Raw genomic sequence first — 22,724 nt, 5'->3', positions numbered from 1 at the left:
ATTTATGTACATCTGTCTGTAAGAGCTACTCCTTCAATAGTTAAGACTGGATTGTCATTACATTTAAGAGTATTTGAAACTAGGTTTCAGGGAAACATCTTTGCACTATTCTCTGAGCTAATTTTATATTTCTCTTTGCTTTTCAGCATCCATTCATCAAGTCGGCCAAGCCCAACTCCATCCTAAGAGCCTTGATCACAGACGCCATGGAGATCAAACTGAAGAGACAAGAGGAGGAAGAACAGAGAGAACAAGATGCAGAAGACGATGACAATTCGGTATCGACTTAAAGGATTACACACATGAATCAGATGAATGGATGGAGTGTCTTGTGGTAGTTGAGCACTGAAACTGAGACTGTGATAAACTTTCATTTACACATGATTTTGATTAAAAGTGATCTACTTCCACCCTAAAATGTCACCAGAATAACATCAGTCTCTGAACTACATCCACTGGAATTAAAGAAGACATTGACTTGACTTATGAGAGTGTCATCTTTAAGTTAATTTGCTTTGCTCATCACCCGACTTACAATTTGGCATATTAATGAATTTACATTGGTTGCTGGTTGTAAATGCAGTGGCAGTACAGTTGAAATTCACTTTGGCTCATGCTTATGTTTCAGGATGAGGACGAGGTTGACCAGGGGACGATGGTGCGGGCTGGAGCCGGGGACTCTGGAACCATTCGGGCTGCTGGCTCATTAGCGAGTTCACTTGGCGGCACAGCTCGGACAATGATTGAACACGAGGACACGGGAACCATGCAGTCACAGCTTGGCACCATGGTCATCAATTCTGACGATGAGGATGACGAAGAAGCTGGTACAATGAAAAGTAAGTTCCTCTCAGCATCGGGAATTGATCATTGCTGTGCAATGAACTGAGTTATCACATCGAAGGCTTCTTTTTTAGACGTTAGGTTCTTAAAGTTGTAACAGCATAAATTAATAGTTTTTATTTTTCAGTTATTTTCATACGAAGTGCAAACAACCACAAACAAATCCTTAAATCAAACAAATATTTAGTGCTTGTGTCTTTTGCCTGTAAAGTGACAGTGAGTAATGGTTACTTGCATCTAGCTGTCAAGTTGGAGATGGCAGCTCTCTAAAATAACATGCACCTGTTGCATCTTTATCGGAAGGCCAAATGATCTATCAGGGAGAAAACAAACAACTTTGGGGTAACTCCAAAGACTTTAGTTTGTCATCAGTAGTTTCCATCAGGGAAAAGTCACTCCAGTGTTCTTTCTTGTTTTCTGCCTTTTCCTGTCACAAATTCACTCTACCTCCATATACCCCCAATTTCTCACAAATTGTTATCTAAAAAGACAGATTTCCCCCACTTTCCACTTCCCTGTTATCTTCTGAACAGGACTTGTTTTGTGCCTTTTATTAGCAATAATATCACCGTTTCATATAGTAAACCAAATTTACTAAACTACTACTTACTAAATGTTTTCTCTGTCGGCTCGTTGTTTTTGTAGCACCTTTTAACTTTAGACCAACAGCAGCTCTCTTGGTGTTTTTGCACACAGTATGTCAGATACAGGGCAGATAGATTGTTCCAACATCTTTCAGATCTTTCCTAAGATGATTTTGGTCTGAGTTTCGTTTTTTTTACCTTAATGTGATCCAAGACTAACACCATGATTTTATCACAGTGTATTGAAGAGAAAAGAAAAAGCACAAAAATTAAGATTACCATTTGTTGCTCTGGCCACTTTGGGACACACAGACACACACACACTCCTCTTCATTAATTCTTTTCACAGCACCTGAGCCAAGTAAAAGGGGGAAAATTGGCAATTTTTACATCAGCCTCTTCGTTCTTTCTTAAACATGCTGAAAAGCAACTTTTAGAACTGCTCCCATTCTCTGCTGATGTGATTTATGCAGTCACTGTGCACTTAGCACGCTGATATTTGCTGTCACTGCTACGTGTTATGTTGTGACCTCGGCCAAACTTGCATGTTTGGCAAATAAATTACACTTAACGTGGCTTTCCTCATCACACAGAGGATACACTGCCGTGTATATCATGTGAATTAAGGCGAGGAATCAGCCGATGAAGAACAGTTTTACATATTTGATTTTTATTCTCTATTCACTCTATGCACTCACATTGTTTTGAGCTGCTGTTTCATGATTAAAACTTTTGTGAACAATGGCTCTGGCCTCCAGTTGTAAACAAAGTAGTCAATCAATGCACGGGTGCTCATGATCCTTAAAATGTCTGGAATGTATTTATGATCGGCCTAATCTCTGAATGAATTGACATGATTTGTTATGCGGTTAAAAAGTGCAGTTTATCCACCAGGGGGTGCACTGTGACCGTCACCTGCCTTACCTATGAACTGCATGATCACTGTGTTCTGTGTGTGTTCACAGCAGCTTATCTTCTCACACAAGAAAGACTTGTATTCACCCAACAACAGTAGCATCTAATGACTCCTAGGGTTGTTTTGGTTCTCTCTCTATAATCACAGGTTAAGGTCTTTCAGAGCATTAATCATGAAGATTAGTGGGCATCAACCTCTGCCGTGGTTATGTCAAGTGGTTGTTTTTTTAATCCTGGCTGTTAAAAAGAGGCTTGTTTCCTTTAAAGAGCTCTGCCTAATAAAGTGTTTCCCTTGCTTCTTCAATTTGGGTCATTATGTTGAAGTTAGGTGTAACTAATTTAACTTTCACAAGCTTACCCTTAAACACAGAATAAAGTGGGCAATACCAGCGCTTAACAAGATTGATGTTAGAGTTTATAATATGTGTAATTACTGACATGCCGATTTCTTACAGAAACAGCAGAATTCATGACTGGTTGTACGATACCCTTTTCTAAGTCCAGCCTATTTTATTTCCAAGTAATGTCCAGAATAGAAAAACCTTGTATATGACACGGTCATGTGTTATTTCCTATCTTTTATAAAAACTTCAATTTAATTGGGTTGTCCTATTGAAAGACTTGAATAGAGCAGAGAGAATGAAAAGCAGATGTAGCCAAACAGAAACAACTACACACAACACATAAGCAGCTGTTGCATTGAATATACTGACTTCTGGACTGTCATTTATAGAGAAATATGTTAGTGCAGCATCCATCTGTTCACGTCTGCAGTGTGGGAGTTGGAAGCGTTGGATACACTGGGTGCCTTTGGATTGGAGTCTTAATAAAAGTTGGGCTCTGCTCATCAGTTATTGCAGTCTGTGGGTGTGTTTTATGTTTGTTTTATATGCAAAGAATTAACCCCAGTGAGACACTACAGCTCTCATTGAGATTGGATATGTAATTGAGTGTGTGTGAGTGTCTGTGTGTGTAAATTTGCTTTTGGTCTGCATGACTCAAGTAATGCGCACCCTTGAGTGTCTGAACACTGCCAGAAAGCTCCCCTGATGAAAACAAAACCTGCTCTGGAAGTATATGGTGTAATATCACAACTCCTACACTGCATCTAATGAGGTTTATATTTAAGCCAGGGAAGCTTTGTAACATTCACCATCATTAACAGAATTATACTTAATTTGAGTGAACAAATAAGAGGATAAACTCTCGAAACTCTCTGTAATGAGCCATGTGTAGAAAAAGAGAGGTTAACCCAATACCTTAGCTGATTAAAGATGCTGTATTAAACATATAAACTAGGACAGCAAGACAGGCATTTTAACTCATGTATAGAGATGTGAGATACTTGATATACTCTGCTCATGAGACAAAATACTACAAACAACTTGATGAGATTTCAGCATAGTCGATATGAGCACATGCATTCAAAAACACGATTCTTATGATTTATCTTAAAATAAAATTTTGATAAATACATACATATACGCACGATGTCTCCTGTCTGATGTCCTACCATCAAGTTAGTATTGATCTCCTCTGCTGGCAGTTTAAACTGCATTAACACAGGAACATTTAGACTTCTTAATTTCATTAGAGCCCCAGTATCCTGCTGTTTTATGTTGTGTTTCTATATGCTCACAATCAAGAACGTTTCAGTGTGTTTGTGTGTGTATATGTGTCCCTAACTAATGACCATAGTCTAGTCCTGCAGGGTCCCTGAGGATTAAGATAAGGTATCAGTTCAGATATTGATCTTCCCAAATGGTACCGGAAAATAAAAAGGCTTTTAATTCACACTGATAAGCCATGAACCCTCACTCGCTCTAATCCCTTATAAAAACCTTTCATATCTCACAACTTCTGCATCTCATTGACAGACAGAATATTGAATTCAGCCTTTGCCCTTAAAAACATGACAATTCGAATGAAATGTCCCCTGACATGGACCAAGCGTCCCACCGCTTGTCTCACCAGCAAAGGCCTCGCAGGCTAAATAATACTGACTTAACCCCTTCCTCACCTGAATTAAGTAATTTGTTGAACTTGTGGGCTCTCCTTTAGTTGCATTTAGGGAAGAATATAAACCTTCCCATTAATAGATAGACAGATAGGCAGCCGTGGCGCAGTGGTCAGTCAGTCTTACAATAACCAGAAGGTTGGCAGGTTCAATTCCCACTCTCGCCACTCAAAAAGATTGGTGGAACTGACAGCTGGAGGGGTGTCAGTCCACCTCCTTGTCACAGCCGAGGTGCCCTTGAGCAAGGCACCGTACCCCCATGCTCCCCGGGTGCTGTGAATGGCTTCCCACTGCTCCAGGTTGGCATCTGTCTCTGAGTGTATGACCCTGTGCGTGTGTGTCAACAGGTGCCAACAAAAAAAGCAGAGGATAAATTTCGTGTCTATGCATGACCAATAAATCTGATCTTAATCTTAAAGCTGACGCACGCCAGAGGAGTCACAGGCAGTTAATAGGAAGTTGAATGCAAATAAATTAATATTTTGTAATTTGTTGAACTCGAAATGTCGAGTTGTGAATGTCTTTTGTTATTAAGCTGCCTAATGCTTGCACTGGTTTAAATATTCCCCCAAAAAGGACATTTCTCCACTATTAAACAGTCAAGTTTAACTTGGTACTTTCACTTTGGCCTGTTGTGATTTGATATTTTAAATCACAGTCTGTTTTTTTTAAGAGAAGTAGTCTTTTAATTAGAGTATAAAGCTATTGTATAAGATTATTTTAGTCAATTATTGGAGCCAAACTTAAGATATGCTGGTTATTTTTGTGTTGTTTCTGTCTCCATTAGTAAGAGGAGGTAGAAGTGTTCATGGCTCCAGACACTTTTCTGTTGTTTCTCTGTAAAACACACACATAACACCAGATGAACTATAGATGACTGAAGGGACATTGATGTTCAATTCAATTCATGTTCATAGTTTCTTGAGGCTCGAATTTTATTGTATTTTGTGCAGTTTTAAGGGTGCAGATAGCAGCCCCAGAGTCCACTGTGATTTAATGTTTGTACACACCGGGAAACCTTTGTCTTCCCTAAACTTCGGGTTCGTGTCCTCGAACGTTTCTTCAATGGAAGTTGTTAAAGTTGCTGCCTTATTGCTTGTCATCTACACGTTTCATTACCACATTCCATTAAACCCATTTCAACATTTGAAATATTTTCTAATTCTATTCATGGGTTTTACCAGGTACTTTTTTACTCAAAGTGAATCTTGACTTGATGTTGTGTTGTGATTTCTGTGAATGTAATTTGTCAGAGCGAAGCTGAACGGACAGGCGTGCGGATCAGTGTCGGTTAAACAGAATGATTGGCTTGTCAGCTGGTAACAAAAACTGATAACAGAAATCTTTTTAACATGATTCTCATCAGCTAAGGCTGTCGGGCAGTTTTTCCAAAAAAGTTTCTAATTCTGGTAGATTTGACATTTAATGTGACAAATTTTAGCTTCCAGCATAAAAAAAGAAAGCTTATCATGTATCAATTAAAAAAGAAGGTTCTTTCTATGCGGTGTAAAGCCTGTTTTGTCAGGAAGTAAAGAAACGATTAAGACCTTAATGCCTCGTTAGAGGTGACTTAGCAGAGTGTTGGTAGAGCTTGTCAAAAATTCATGACTCATGACTTTTTCATCACTAATCCATCTTCTGCTGCTACTTGTTATGATCACATAAATGATGTAGGGTTAAAAAGGATGTTTTAAGGGGTGGTCGGTGGCGTAGTGGGTACAGCAGGCACCCCATGTAAAGAGGCCACAGTCCTCGATGCAGCTGGCCCCGGTTCGAGTCCCGCATCGGACGGCCCTTTGCTGCATGTCTTCCCCCTCTCTCTGCCCCCTGTTTCCTGTCTCTCTCCAACTATCCTCTCCATTAAAGGCATAGAAAAAAAAGATGTTTTAAAACAATGACGCTAGTTGAGAAGTCGTACCTTGGTCTTAAATGGATGAAACGATGGAGTGTTGGTTTGGTTCGCTATATTTTGTGCTTTGATGTCAAAGACCAAAGTAAAAAAGGATGTTTCAGATCCTCACGTGGTTGGTTGGACTCTAAGTATTGGAGCGTACTAACACTAGCCGTGTTTCGCAGCTTGTTTAAGCAAAAGCTATATTAACACTTGAATTATGTACCGGACGAGCAGAAAGAGGATAGGTAAATGGCATTTTTCTTCATTTACAATCTGAGATTCCATCCATCCATCCATTATCTGCCGCTTGTCCGGGGATCGGGTTGCGGGGGCAGCAGCCTAAGCAGAGAAACCCAGACGTCCCTGTCCCCGGCCACTTCCTCCAGCTCTTCTGGGGGGACCCCGAGGCGTTCCCAGGCCAGCCGAGAAACATAGTCTCTCCAACGTGTCCTGGGTCTTCCCCGGGGCCTCCTCCCAGTGGGACAGGCACGGAACACCTCACCGGGGAGGCGTCCAGGACGCATCCTAACCAGATGCCCGAGCCATCTCATCTGACTCCTCTGGATGCGGAGGAGCAGCGGTTCTACTCCGAGCCCCTCCCGGATGACCGAGCTTCTCACCCTATCTCTAAGGGAGAGCCCAGATACCCTGGGGAGGAAACTCTTATCGGCCGCTTGTATTGGCGATCTCGTTCTTTCGGTCACTACCCACAGCTCGTGATCATAGGTGAGGGTAGGAACATAGATTGACCGGTAAATCGAAAAAGCAGAGACCCGATTCTGAGGTCGCCAAACCGGACCCCCTCAACGCCCTGGCTGCGCCTAGAAATTCTGTCCATAAAAATTATCAACAGAATCGATGACAAAGGGTAGCCCTGACTGAGTCCAACCCTCACAGGAAACATGTCCGACTTACTGCCGGCAATGCGGATAATAATCTGAGATTATGAAGCTCAAAGCTGAGAATGGTCATCATAACCAAATTTTGCAACATGGATCTTATTCCTTTAAATACTACATGGAATCTTCCTTAAACTTGTCTTCTTGTAGATGTTACAAGAACACCTCGCAGGAAATATCCCACACCAGAGAGATTGTGTACATACAGAAGTATAGAAAAAGACATGAAACAATACTAACTGACTCGCCTCCTCCACACTGGGTTGACATGGCGACCAACAAAGCGCAGCAGATAAAGCACAGTTTGTGTGTCTCACCAGTAAGATGATTGCTCAAGTCACCAAAGAACACTACATGCCAAACTGGAATAAAAGAGCCATTAGATCATAGATTTTTATGGGTCTGACCTTCTGTCATCTGATTATGTTGGGGGGGAAATCTCCATTTAGGGAAAACTATGGCTACTATCCATAAACTTCTTTCTTATCTGTGTCTGAGAATAAATAGTCATCAGTTGTTCTCAAGGGAGTGCTAGACATCACATTAATTTGGTGCTTTAAAAAAAAACAACTTCAGAGCATTTGAGATCAACAATGATGGGCGTTAATCGCTATTACAAAGCAACCAATATCTGTAGGGTATGAATGCCAGCAGATCTGTTTCTAACAGATGTATTCAAAAGATCCTTCACTTTTAGGTTGATTGTTGATGTCTTCATCCACACTATTTCTAATTTTTAACAAAAACAGTCTCCTAACAGACAAACAAACCTCCACATACTTGGATGTCTAAAATTGCATATCTCGTGACCTTTCGTGTACACTAACACAATAAAATGCAGAATTGAGCTTAACAATGGCAGTCGAAGCTGATGTCACTGTCTTTGGAAAAGGGCACATGTACGGGGTGTAAAAAGTTGTTTCTCTTAAAGACCAAACGTAGTTGTGGAGTTGTCAGACTGCGTCCAAAGTTTCTGCTTCAGGGGTCGTTAAATGGCAGAGTGATGTAGATGTGGGCAGAAAAACAGTAAAAGTTGCATGTTTTAAAACAAACATACATTAGAGCGAACATGGCCTTCATTCTGTGTTCAAAACGGTTTGAGCTTTTCTTGCAGTCTGTAGTAGCATCAATCATCTCCTAAGACACATTATGGCAAGTAGTTGCTCAATTTGGCACCCATCTTTACATTACATTTACATTTTCCAAACATGAAATAAAGAGTGTAACCCAAGAAGTTTTTTTGAATCCACATCTGTAGCTCAGCCGGTGAACTGGACAGGAAACTTAAAAGAGTGCTGAAATATAGCCACTTATGGGCAGAATTACGGAGCACATTCTGGAAAAGATTACAGTTACGGACTTTTTTAAAATCTTTGTTGGCAAACATCTGTGTTGCTGTAGTTCAGCCTGTTGAAGCTCTTCCAGTTTCTGGATTTTTATTGTTGGCTGACCCTGAGCTCTAAGTCGAGCAAATTTTAATTGCTTCAGATATAAACCAGCAGTCGCCGTCATTACATCATCATTACCTTTGGCTTGTCTAATGTTAAAACTAAACATCCACCTGGGTCGCGAAGTCTGGTCAGTACAACTTGAAACAACTGACTCATGATTCTGGCATTTGAGCTATTACTTTTCCATTTATACCCTCTCATCATTGGCCATAAATTTAATTGAGTACACTCATAAACCAGCTCTAATTTCCTCAGATTTTCGCCTGCCTTGTGGAGTTGGAGAATTCTCAGAGGAGCAGCATGGTGGAGTAAATATTTGAATAATTTCTTTCACTGTGCAAATGAAGATTAAGAGGGTCAACCTGATAAAAGGTTGTGAATATGAATCCTTAGCAGAAATGGTTCCTGTTACTACACCATTAACTATTTACAAAAAATGTCAAGTGGGACCAGCATGAAACAGGCTGAGGACTTAAATGTGTTAAAGTGTTGTTAGTTAGTTTTCACACCTTATGAATCTTTTTTTTTTTTTTAAATCTGGTCGACTAACGAGGCCTCACTTTTTTACCCTGCTTGTGAGCTTTAATAGCCTTGTTAGATTCGGTTCTTTTAGTAGGAGGCTTAAGAATGCATTTGTTTCTTATACAAAGTCATACAACTTAAAAAGTTGTGTGACTTTAATGCAGATGTATTGTGGTGGTCTTGTTCCGTGTTTATTGCTTCTTTAATAATGTAGCACTCAATTTATCCGTGAAGGTAAATAATCCGAAGTCGCGCACATTAATGCTGGTGTTGGAGTGCAGTAACCTGCAGCTGCATGGGATTGAAGCGTTTGCTGGGTAGATTTATGCTGATTGAATTAAAGTTTCTGCACACTTGTATTTTTTAATCACTGATTCTGAAATATGTTAATGTGCCATAGATGCATTTGTGTTGTGTAAGTCATAAATTATGTGCGTGCAAAAGGGATAAACTTGTTTACTTTTGTGGCTGCTGCAGAAAATAAAACTCTTTGGATTGTGTCTGCCCACTATGGCTGGGCTCATTAAAAAAGCCTGTTTTATAGTCCATCCATCCATTTTCTATACCCGCTGAATCCATCGGTCGGGTTGCTGGAGCCTATCCCAGCGGTCATCGGGCAAGAGGCAGGGTACACCCTGGACAGGCTGCCAGTCCATCACAGGGCCACCCAACCACACACGGATAATTTTAGAGACACCAATTAACCTAACATGCATGTTTTTGGACGGTGGGAGGAAGCCAGAGTACCCAGAGAGAACCCACGCATACATGGGGAGAGCATGGAAACTCCATGCAGAAAGGCCCCAGCCCAGAGTTGAACCTGGAACCCTCTTGCTGTGAGGCAACGGTGCTAACCAACACACCACCGTGCAGTTCAGAGAGTTTGTCATGTTTTTATCATATTTGATTTTGTGCTTTTGAGTTTTTTTTTTAAGCCTTCTAAAACCTAAACACTGCTTTAAAAGACAGCCTCCTAACTCTGAGGAAAAAAACTTCAAACTGTCCAATAAAACCTTTCAGTCTTCAAAGAAAATGTGAGATAAAAAGCATTTGAGAGTTTGAGATTTAGCCTTTTTGTGTTGATTATTTCCCATTATGTTAAGTTCTACATCAACAATCATTGTTCTTGTGTCTTGAAAATGATGATGCAATGAAAATGTCGCATCAGGCTTTAAAGGTCTGAAAAAGAAATTCACGCAGATGTTGCACTGGTTCTGGTTGAGTTTACATTATCGACACAGACTGTTGACGTCGGCTGTGCATCTTCTGTGGTTGAGTAATTGTTGGTTTGCTTGTGTGTTACACAGGGAGAGATGAAACGATGCAGCCAGCCAAGCCGTCCTTCCTGGAATATTTTGAGCAGAAAGAGAAGGAGGCGAACAGTAATAACGACGGAGGACGTAAGGGAGAAAACAACGCAGACAACCGCAAGCTGCCTTCTGATGGAGATCTTGAATTGGTGAGTTAAACCCTCTTGGAAACCACTTAAGCCCTTTAAAAATCTGGCTTTTGAGTTTTTGATCGACATTCATTCCTGTGTTAGATGGGTTTTTATCAGCTCCGGCTATGGTCAACATTGAAGGGAGCAACAGTACCTTAGATTAGCTCATTTTCAACATGCAGCAACCCGATAAAAAGAAATGAGATGAATCGTTTCTTTTCTTTCTCTTTTTTAACCCCATTGAAAGATGGTCTGCAGCTGAGTTCTGTTATGTGGGGCTGATATTCATGGACCAGTCAAAGATATTAAACTTACATAATGATCTCAGGTTGTCCTTATCAGAAATTATTTGTTAACACAGCCTGCAGCCTACAAGCTAATGCCACATAGCCTGATTAACATAGACTTTCAAATCTCTTCGAGATTCTGGTCTGACCAAGACCATAACGAATACGATTCGAAATGGCCTGGTCAACCCGCCTCCCTCGGGTTGCTACTGGTTGTGGCCAGAAAAGGCTGTGCCTAAGCTTAAGCCAATCACACCACTCTTTCCTCTGATGTATGATTTAGCTACCAGCGGGGCTAACTGGTAGATTAAACTCTTACCAAAGCCAGTAGGGAGCAAGGCGAAAACGTCTTTCCTGTCAAGAAATGATTCAAGGGCTGTTCTTTGCTCGATTTTTAACGAGACTCTCCCGTCGAACACTTTCATTACAGCATCTACAGCAGTGTCAAAAGCTTGACGCTGCTCCATGTTGATATTGAATGAAGCGCTTCCGTGTACAATCCATGGGTTGAGTGGCAGTTCACCAACGTCACTACCTTGAACACGCCTCTACCCTGGGCCGTTGGCGCTGCTCAAAGTTGATTGCTTCCCGACAAAGTGGGTGGAGTTCCCATTTTTTCGGGAACTCGAATCCACCTGAATGAGCAGTTTGCCTGAGTAAGTGTAGCAGAGCCGAAGGTGTTGCGTCACTGCGAGGGCGGAGCCTGGGTAAATGCCACATATTTATATTATCAAATGTTAAAGGGCCCTAAGATGCAGTTGGACTTACTAGACTCAAATTAAGTTCTGTGAATGTTGTAGCTCTCAGCAGTCTTGATATAAACATGCTACGACGAATAACTTTTGTTGGAAAAAGAGTTTTAGAGTAAAATATACATACAAGTATGGGGTTAGGGGTTGGGTTACACCTTGGAAAGGTGTGCAAGGGGCAGTTTTTTATATTTTGTGAGATAACATGGTGTACATGTACAAATTTTTGGAGAGTTTATTACTGAGGCCACTAGCAGGTTTTCCGCTCTGTCCTTACAGTGTATTGGATTACCTGACTACATTTAACCCTGCTGTCCTTTCTAAAGCTTGATATTGTGTCCCTGTGAAACTGTCCGAGCAGACACCATGACTGGCCAACAGTTTGGACAAGTTTTAGTCATTGTTCGGTATTTCTAGTTGTCTTTTTCACTTGTTCAATGCCAACCCTGCACTATATCCTACCTGCATAGATTTTCTGAAAACGTCTGCCATTTCTCTCACTTTAAACAATATTCTGCCACCCCATTTCTGTAATGCTGTTCAAAGCTGCTGCAGAAGCTGTAATAATCCGAGTAAAACACCTAAAACTCCTGGATTTGATGACATCACAATGATGTATATTTGTATATTCCCTTTCAACCGGCTAATTTGGACTCAAATAATGAGCTGCTTATTTGATTTATTAACTCATTGCAAGCCGAGGCAAATAGGCAAAGCCATGAGTATTAGCTTTTTTAACTATAAACTTATGGTATATTTTATATAATGTATATCGTGATATTTTCAGACTTAACAACACTCTACTGACCTCTACTTGTAGGATAACGGGAAAGTTTAGCGGCAGCCTTTTGAAACTACCACTAACGCAGTAAAAATGGAAAATCCCATCTCAGAGTAACTGTTACCTGTCCTGACCCAACTCAGGCTGTGTCCACATCATTTTGCATTTAGTCACACAGGGTCTTACTGGTGTTTTTCATGCGTAACTGAGTCGGCTTATGCTTCCTCTCTTATTATTTATTTATTCATTTTGAACTATGGCGGCATTTTGATTGCTTGTTCTCTCACTGTCTACTTTAGTTACACAAATTTTATATCTGATCAAATTATCCCCACATCTGTTAATTATTTATTTTGTTGATCCAAGAATAGCAAGGGATGACTTTTAGTCATTTAAATGTGGAGCTTTGCAATGTGTTGAACGCACCTATTTATGTCTACACATTCCTATATTATGTCCAGAGTTTGTCACCCACTCTGCTTATGCAGAGGTGTTTGTCAGAGACATTTACACAGGACAAGCTACAGCTGCTTAGATTAATAATTAAATATCTGACCTTTTAAATATGAGATGATCTCTCGCACTAGATTACACAGCTGCCTTTCAGCTTTACTCAGAGCGTACCACTTCTCACTCATCCTCTGCAAAGACTATTGGGAACAAAGTATTTGTATTTCAAACAGCTGTTGTCAGAGTGCTTTATAGTTGTAGTTATGAAAAAAAAAAAACTAGAATAATGATATAATTGAAATTAGTATTTGCAGTGGTTAAATTGAGCTTGAATAATAAAAAACTTAACTTTGAAGCGGCTATTTGAGTATGTTGTTGTATGTTTGCATTAAAGAACTAAAGGTAACCTCTGCTTGATGCTAGTTTTGCTCTTCATCTCTTGTCTTTAACACACATGCTGCTTTCCCTTCAGTTATTAAATCGTATAACCTACAGGCAGACTCTATAATAGTCACTCAAATTGCATCTTCAGTGGGAGGATCATCGCTCTGTCACGACTGGGTACAGAAAGTCGGCATTAAATGGACCCCCAGGGCCAAATTGTTAAAGACCGTAACACGATAAGCTCAGACGTTGTAGTTCCTGCTCTCAGTACCGGAAACATTCAGAAAACAAAAGCCATATTTCTTAGGAATAACACTTCATACTACATGCAGGACAAGAAAAGGTGCTACTGAACGACAGACTTAAATTTAAGGGCACAAACTGGGGATTAAAAATGTTTTAAGATTAACACTGATCTGGCATGTGTGTTTGTTTACAGTATACAGTCCCCTCCAAAAGTATTGGAACAGCAAGGCAAATTTCCTTGTTTTTGTTGTTCACTGAAGACATTTGGGTTTAAGATCAAATGATGAGTATGAGACAAGAGTTCAGAATGTCAGCTTTTATTTCCTGGTATTTACATCTAGATGCGTTAAACAACTTAGGATATATCACCATTTGTATTACACCACAGCATTTTTTAGGTGAGCAAAAGTAAAGGAACAAATAATCTTAAAGTAAATAACATTTAATATTTGGTGGCATAACCCTTGATTGCAATAACTGACTCAAGCCTGCGACCCATCGACATCACCAAACTGTTACATTCTTCCTTTGTGATGCTATTCCAGGCTTTTACCGCAGCTTCTTTCAGTTCTTGTTTGTTTCGGGGGGTTTCCCCCTTCAGTCTCCTCTTCAGGAGGTGAAATGCATGTTCTATCGGGTTAAGGTCAGGTAATTGACTTGGCCAGTCTAAAACCTTCCACTTTTTCCCCCTGAGGAAGTCCTTTGTTTTATTGGTAGTGTGCTTTGGGTCATTGTCCTACTGCATGATAAAATTCCTCCCGATTAGTTTGGATGCATTTCTCCATAAATTGGCAGACAAAATGTTTCTATACACTTCGGAATTCATTCTGCTGCTACCATCATCAGTTACATCATCAATAAATATTAATGAGCCTGTTCCAGAAGCGGCCATGCATGCCCAAGCCATGACATTACCTCCACCATGCTTCAGGATCATAAGCAGTTCCTTTCTTTCTCCACACTTTGGCCTTTCCATCACTTTGGTAGAGATTAATCTTGGTCTCATCAGTCCATAAGATTGTGTTCCAGAACTTTTGCTGCTCATCTCTGTACTTCTTTGCAAATTTCAATCTGGCCTTCCGATTCTTACTGCTGATGAGTGGTGTGCATCTTGTGGTATGGCCTCTATATTTCTGCTCTCGGAGTCTTCTTCGAACAGTGGATTGTGATACCTTCACCCCTGCACTGTGGAAGTCGTTGGTGATGTCACTTACTGATGTTTTGGGGTTTTTCTTCACAGCTCTCACAATATTTCTGTCATCAACTACTGTTGTTTTCCTTGGCCGACCTGTTCGACGTCTGTTGCTCAGTACACCAGTAGTTTCTTTCTTTTTCAGGACATTCCAAATTGTTGTGCTTGCTATGCCCACTGTTTGTCCAATGGCTCTGATTGATTTTCCTTCTTTTCTCAGCTTCAAAATGGCTTGCTTTTCTCCCATAGACAGCTCTCTGGTCTTCATGTTGGTTTATCCTCTTTAACAAGAAATTCAGTCTTTATAGGTTTAAACATGCAGAGCTATTTAATGTTTGAACAATCAACCTTAAAGGCAACACCAGGTCAACAAGAAACACCTGTCAGTCACATGTTCCAATAGTTTTGCTCACTTGAAAAATGTGTGGGTTCAAACAAAGGGTGGTATGTCCTGAGTTGTTTAACACATCTAGATGTAAATACCAGGAAATAAAAGCTGACATTCTGAACACTTGTCTGATTCTCATCTTCTGATCTTAAACCCAAATGTCTTCAGTGAACAACAAAAACAAGGGAATTTGCCTTGCTGTTCCAATACTTTTGGAGGGGACTGTATCCAAGTGAGTGTGTGTCCACGTGTGTTACTGCACCATGAAACACCCAGTAATATTAATGAGGTAGGGGGTAGTTCAAGCAGATAATCTACCTGACACATTGGTATTGAAGAAGAGACTGGACATTTTGCACATGCTTGACATCTTTTGGATTTAGTAATTTCTTTAAAAAGCTTAAGATTCCCTTTTGAGGCCTGTAGTTGCAGAAACATATCGATGGAGTCTGCATGTCAAGACATAAGGACAGCAGAAGTGAAAAATAAGATCTGTGTTTTATGCACTGTGAGCCAGTTAGAGGGAGATCAAATGAGCTTTACTTGATGACATAAATCCCACTTGGTGGGATTTATTGTTCTATTAGACTTACAGATGTGAGGATTTAAAAAATCCCAAAAATAAATAATTCACTGAAGCAGTTTGTTGACAGTTTCATACTGGCCATGTTTAATTTTAGCTCTGTCGACTCTCCATTACGGCAGTTACTGCATATTGTCATTTTGACAGGTCGCAAACGCCATCACTTTGATGTTTACATATCCTCTTTTTTTCTTTTTTCTTTAATACAACTGTGCAGCGTGTCTCTGGTTACCTACATCTCATATACTTGAAACGCATGCCTACATGTCTTAGCAAATAATCCCTCTTTACCATCATATTAAGAAGTGCTGTAATTTTATACGGTATTTTAGGCATATTTAGCAGCAGCCCCGTCCCATTTGTTTACCATTTTATCTATCAGCTTTAGCAAATTCAGCGATGTGACAGTAGAGCATATGGTTGGCAAGCACTAACCTACATAATCCATGACTTCCCTCACAGTTGTCCACACTACTTTTCTCTATATTTTGTCTTTGCAAGTCTATTTTTATTCTTTGCTCTTGATTTATTTTTTCTCTACACTAGTCCCTCCTGCTGCCTTTTTCCATCCTCCTCACATCTTTCTTTAGAAGAAACCTCAAGCAGACTGCAGACCCTGGCAGAAGATACAATTACAGGGTGTACATTAAAAACGGACCACAATGAAAGGTCCCACATAATCTCTCAACACATATGGTAAAGAGTTGAGAAACCTAAACATGACTTAGTTTTTAGACCGTTAAAGTTTTGATGAAAAGAACATGGTCTGATATGTGATTTTGAAAGTGGAGCTAGGCCTTTACATCCCGCACCAACAGTTGCTACTTGGTCAGAGGAAGTTTCTCTAGGTGCCACTCAGAGTAACATATCAAAACATAAATGGATATCATGCGTCACATCTATTTAAAGGAGTATTTCCCCAAATTTTGGTAGTTTTCTTGGTTTGTCACTTATTTTGCATGTAAATGGCATGTAACAGCAACAATAGCATGATATCATCAAACACTCTGAATTTAAAAGACTTCTGGCAAAAGAATAATTGATTTAAATAATTGATCATTTAATTGCTTGTTGTAGAAAGTGTTACCGTCCTTACTGCGCCGGTTAACAAACAGTTAGTCAGCGAATCATTTGGTCGATAGACTGGATTTTATCTGGACTTTGACTGTTCTTTACAAACATTTAGCTATTTATTATTATTATTTTTGCACTTTTACACATTATTTGTGAATTAGAGTTCGAACTAAAGGTGCCACAATATAACTGTAGTAACAATAATTACAATATTAGAAAAACATTTTGGTAATATAAACATTATGAAATTGAATTTGTCTATCTTTATAAAAGTTTAACACCTCGTATTTTTAGTTTAATCCAGTTGCCAAAAAAAAAGAAGAAGACAAACATACTCTTTAGAAAAAAGTTATTGTGATAATATCTCTTTTCTTGATGGCTCTAATTCAAATATTAAAAGTTTGATCAGAGAAAAAAACAATCAGCAATCCAAGCCGGACCTCCCGTCCTCTGCTCACGGTTATCCGAGCAGTGGACTGGGACGCCGGTGTTATTTTAGCCGTATTGATTGTGTGTAATAAATAGCTTGAGAGCGTTGTGCTGCTGGTAAAAGCTAAGAGGGGAAACCCCCTGGGGAAAAGCTAAAGCCGGCTTCAGGTCCCTATCAGAAACCTACAACAGAGAGGGAGAAAGAGATTGGATAAATGTCAGTAGATGTGGCCTTTAAAAGCCACTAAAATAGACAGTTATCACACACCTTGGTTACTGTTGTCATGTGTGAGATATTTTTAGCTTATAGGAAAGATTTTCTTGACTGTCTGTTAATGGACTTGTTACTAGTTGATCTTTGAGCTTGATGTTATCAAATCTTTTAACTGCAGAACATTTTAACAACAGAAGAGAAGTAATTATAAAGTTCTGAAACCAGACACTGTTTACACCTTAAAGTCTAATTTTAAAGTGAGTTGATCTTTCACAAGGGTTTAAAAGCCTACGTTAATATCTTGAAAATGAGAGCTTGTCATTTTTAAACTTGTAAACAATGTGAAACATTAAAGCGACTTCGCTATGAGCATCATCAACAGCGGCAGAGTCGAGTTTTAGCTCTGTTCGTTACAGCAGCAGTTTGGGCGCCTGCAGAGTGAAACTTTTATAACACCATGTATCAAAGAAACAAGAGTTTTCACATTCAGTTGTGTTGTTTTAATATTGAGATAACTGCGATAATGAACTGTGTGCATTTACAAAAATATTGAATATATTGTTACTTTCCTTTAGACTAGTTTGTTAAAGAAGTTGCTGCCACATTGTAACACGCCTGCAAGTCTAATGCAGTCCAGCACAGCAGCTCTGACACACACTCCACAAGCTTATGATGACCAGTGTGACTTTGAGTGTTTTTAACCTTTGATGAACTGCATTATGATGAAAAGTGATTTTAATATTTGTCCCTCGTCTGAAAACTCCTTTCTTTTTAGACTTAAAAAACTTTTGAAAGTTTTGAAAGCTTTGTGCACCTTTGTGACAGTCACAAGTTAATACGATATTAATTAGCTGTTTAATTAGATTTGGATTAGATAAATAGATGTAACAAATTAAATTACCTCCAGTTTATCTTGGAAGCACATTGGCCATAAACCAAATAACTTTTTATATAACAAGGTTGAGAGGAAACATATGCATGAATTAAATATAGGACTGTTATTTAGAACTATTTAAACACTTATTTCCATGCAATTGGTTTCTTTTCAAATAAAATAGATAAAACATTTGCTGTTTTCTGGGTTATAGTACAGGAAAACAAGCAGTCTGCTCAGGAAATGTAAGGATATTAAAGGAATTTGGGTATATTTATGTACCCAAATAGCTTTTATATGCTATATGGTTACATTGCACCTTGTCAACACTGACTTGGGCAACATTGATTATGACAAAAATGAGCCAACTGTGGACGGTTTGTTTGACGCAGATAAATGACTGAAGAATAACAGTCTTCACAGTTCTTGGTCTATTTGTGCAGGTGAGTACTTGGTCGGTGGAGGAGCTGAGGATGAGACTGGCCTCTTTGGACCCTCAGATGGCGCAGGAGATCGAGGAGATCCGTCAGCGGTACCAGGCCAAGCGACAGCCCATCCTTGACGCCATTGAGGCCAAGAAGCGACGGCAGCAGAACTTCTGAGAAGGAATCTGTGGAGCTCGTTACAGTACGGCAACAGGATGTTTCATCTCATGTTTTCATACCGCAGCGTGCTGAAAATTCATCAGCCCGACCATGGCATCATCCTGCTGGATGTAACATTTACAGAACTATCTGAACATGTGTAGTCATTCTCACTTTGGATGTCAAACTGCTGACTTGGAACTTGATATTTAGAAGAACCTCCAAAGAGCTCTGTGTTATTGTCTATTTGATGTGAGGTGTAATTTTGTATTTGCATTTCTAGTTTTAACAAATTAGGAAATGACGATTGAGGAAAGTTTAATTTTTGCTGATCTGGATCTGCGAGTTTCTTTCTGCTTTTCTCCAGCTGGCAAACGTTTGTCTTAAACACGGTTTGTTTGGTACAGTCTCACTGAAACTGCAGATTCTTCTTCTTTGGTACTTGTCTTTGCTTAAGTGTTTTCTGTCATTGTTGAAAAACTACAATGCTGCTAAACTTTCCAGTGTTTCCTCTCCAGACTGTTAAAATCTAGAAGAGGATCAACCAGCGCTTTTTGGAGGACAAAGCACACACAAGCACAGGACGGCCTCCTCAGACGCAGCTTTGATATTTTCATTAGGTTTAAAAAGGGTGTGAGGCCAGGCCTTTACAACCAGTCCCACTGAATGTTGAAGCAGAGGCGGCAGGATTCATTTTTATCTTTCACTTGATCTGCCACGTGACAGAAGCGCTGCTCTGAGCTTTTTCTTTTGATTTTTGCATAAACTTAGTGCTGAATGTCGTCTTTGTTGTCGTGGCACATCGAAAACTCTTCCAACTTAGAAAAAAGAGAAAAAGATCAAGTCCTGCTTCTACAATGAGACAAATTGCAGAAACAGCTTGGTAAAGAGGCAGAAAGATGTTTTTAGAGCACCTCAATGACCCTGTGGGGGGATGCTACTTCATTTTATATGATTATGATGTCGTTATCTTTAACCTTTTGCATCCAAATGGTCTGATTTAAACCAAATTCTCAACAGGACTTATTACAGAGAAACGTTTACGATGCATAGATTGCAGTGCAGTAGACGAGGTGAAAATTTAGTTCTTGTGTAACTGTGTCTGAATTTTCTGTTTGTGTTCTGATCAGGTGTTGCTTCACAGAGGTTTTCCCAACCTGTGGCCCTAAAGATAAATCTGAAGGGGCGTTAGATGATCAATAATGACAGAATCTAATTTGCTACTTAAAACTTTATGTAGCACTCTTATCAGTATTTAAGGGCATTTTTTTTACGCCATTTGTCAACAATTCTTACTTTTACTAATCTGTCATTACTAAATTATTTTACTCTATGTGTTTTACAGACCCATCAGGAGGAGAAACACCAGATTTATTTACTCTTACATCATTTTAGTGTGTAAAATGTTAGATGTGGAGAGATGGAAGCAAAGTGAAGTGTTTCCCCTTGTTTTTTTTCAACTTAGTTACTTTTTGGTCAACTTGATTTGTTCTCAATAAAAAACACGGCCGCATTAAATAGCAAAAGGTTTGGGATCCGCTGGTCTTAGAATACAGACGTGGGTTTGAATGTGTTATATACACGTAATTTGGAGTTCATAGTTAGAATTTTAATCTGATTGTTGAATGTATCTAAATGTTTTTAAGGGAATTCAATGACTTTTTATCAGTTTTGCCTTCTTTTAACCATGTGTGCCCTTCAAAGTGTTTGATTTGGAGTATTTTTTAAATTTTTTCATTCGGTGTCCAGCATATGTTTCTCTTCCCAAGCAAGCTTTAAAAAAAAAAAAAAAAAAAAAGACCTGGATTTACGGAAGAGATTCAACAAAGCTTTTTACTTCCTGGATTTATATTTTTGACCTGGCACAGCGGTGACCCAGGTCCGATCCAACTTTACTTCAAACATTCCTCAAAGCGCCTCGGTCGCTCGTGTTTTCCAGCGCTTCTGACATATCTGGTTTTCATTTAGCACAAAGCATAAAAAGGGACAATGCCTATTTTTTTACGTAGGTCTAGTGGTGACACAGGCAGACTGGAGACAGCTGATCACTGTGTCAAAGAGAAAACGAGCTTCTCAGGTCATAAAACTCCTCAGGGGTGTAAAATAATGACAGCGGTGATGAGAAACTACTGTAGATAGTTCAGTAACACGTCTGTATATATGAGGCTTGTGTGTTTCAACTGATGTACCGAAGTGTTCCATCTCAAACTGAGACACTTTTGATTAGTTATCGCTTTAGGTTTCGAGCAGTTATAAATTGATGACGAGTCAGAATGGGTGTGTGATGAAGGAGAGAAACCGCATGGCTTATAACAGAATGCTGTAATAAATGAATCCGTGGAGTCCGGGATTTCTGTAACACGACAGCTCATGAGCACAGATCATTTTCAGATCTGTGTGACAAGCAAAGCTTAAGGGATTTTTCTTTCTGCATCATCCATTTATCTCCGAATGCACTGGGTTTCTGTGTGTGTGTTGTTATCTTGAGTGATGCCGTAGAAAAAAGGCAAATATTGAAAATAATGGAGCCTTATTGTTATTGAATTAGATGCATGATCTGTTAGGTGCTGACGGTGTCATTACTCTGCTGCTGTCAGGAATTAAGTCGGAATCACTGGAGAACAGACGGAAGTCAAACTTCTGATTTGGAATCAGGTATAGCGTGAACCACTTTTTGCTGTCTGCCGCCTTATTTAAAAATGTGACTTCTAGATCATTTCCACAGCTGTCTGAGCTTTTAACAGCAGTGTGGCGTAAAGACATGTGACTAATGAGGTCCACACAAACCTCAGCAGGTATCTGTAGCTCTACACATAACTGTTTCCTACAAAACTTTAAGTAGCAATAAAGTTTTAGTTTGTGCTTAAAATTAGAATTTCTTTGGGCTGACTATGACTTGATTTATTTCCATAAATAATTTGGATGAATTACTATTAATTACGAAGTATAAATCCTACAGAAACACATGGAGTGTATGGATACATATTTCCTGAATTGTTACCTCTCCTGTGTTTCTTTTAAGTCCCCCTTTTTTTTTCTACCCAACTTTTCATCTTTTTTTGTACTGGTTTTATAAAATGCGCAGTTGTATCTCAGCTCAGTCTTGGAAGTTGGGAAATATCGTAACAATAAAACATGGAATGTCGTTAACAGTCACAGGAAACTGTGATACTTGTAAAAGTGAACAAATAAAGCACATAAACGTACACAGTAGTGTATGTCAGCCTTATTTTGCCTTTAAGAAGTTGTTGCTGCTTCGCCTCTTGTATGTCCTATCAGCATGTCGGGATCTGAGTTTACCCTTCACTCTGAGGTGTATCTGTCTTAAAGTACAGTATGCAGTGCAAGTCAAGCATATGTGTGATCGCTGGTATTTGGTTTGTGTATTTCATTTGTTTGCTTCTCTAATAAAGAATATAGGAAACAAGCAGCTTGTCTCCATTTTGTGTTCTTGTCAGTACAGTTTATTATTTAGTGCGTTCTTTTATTTATTAGAATACACATTTTTTTTCTCCAGCTGCCAATTTAAAACCACAGGTGTGGGAAATGTTTAAGTCTTCAACATGAGTAAGAGCAGAAGTACGATTGTAAAGACATGGATGAGTAAAGTTACTCATTTTAAGCATGCTCTTCTGTTATAGATGCAATCCTTCCTCTGCAGCGTTTTAAAGTTGGAGTTTGTTGAGGTAAAGTGATCTTTAAATACTTTGACCAAAAAACTGAAGTTTCTCTTAAATGGAGTTGAAGTGTGGATTGCAAAAATATACAAGGTCTGTTTGAATACTTCACATAATAACACATTTAAATTGCCTCCTTTTATTCTTGTGTAAAATTCTTTCTTTGTCACACTTTTCACGTCTTCGCAAAAATCTGATATCAGGTGATAAATTCTCCACATTCAGCCTTTTTGTCCCATGTTAACA

The 22,724-nt window shown here is 39.3% G+C and overlaps 1 protein-coding gene across 1 annotated transcript in view; it reads left to right on the top strand.

Moving 5' to 3' along the window:
* The window catches only part of LOC142377549 (serine/threonine-protein kinase 4-like), a 33,554-nt gene extending 11,326 nt beyond the window's left edge, over positions 1-22,228 (top strand). Inside the window, exons 8-11 of the mRNA XM_075461780.1 lie at positions 147-278; positions 629-839; positions 10,433-10,584; positions 18,661-22,228. Of these exons, the coding sequence (XP_075317895.1) occupies positions 147-278; positions 629-839; positions 10,433-10,584; positions 18,661-18,819 (654 nt within the window). The 3' untranslated portion in view covers positions 18,820-22,228. The remainder of the gene's footprint in view (positions 1-146; positions 279-628; positions 840-10,432; positions 10,585-18,660) is intronic.
* The last annotated feature ends 496 nt before the right edge of the window (positions 22,229-22,724 follow it).

Source organism: Odontesthes bonariensis, chromosome 3 (genome assembly GCF_027942865.1).
Source record: "Odontesthes bonariensis isolate fOdoBon6 chromosome 3, fOdoBon6.hap1, whole genome shotgun sequence".
Lineage (NCBI taxonomy): Eukaryota > Metazoa > Chordata > Actinopteri > Atheriniformes > Atherinopsidae > Odontesthes > Odontesthes bonariensis.
This window is presented reverse-complemented; position numbering and strand designations above follow the sequence as displayed.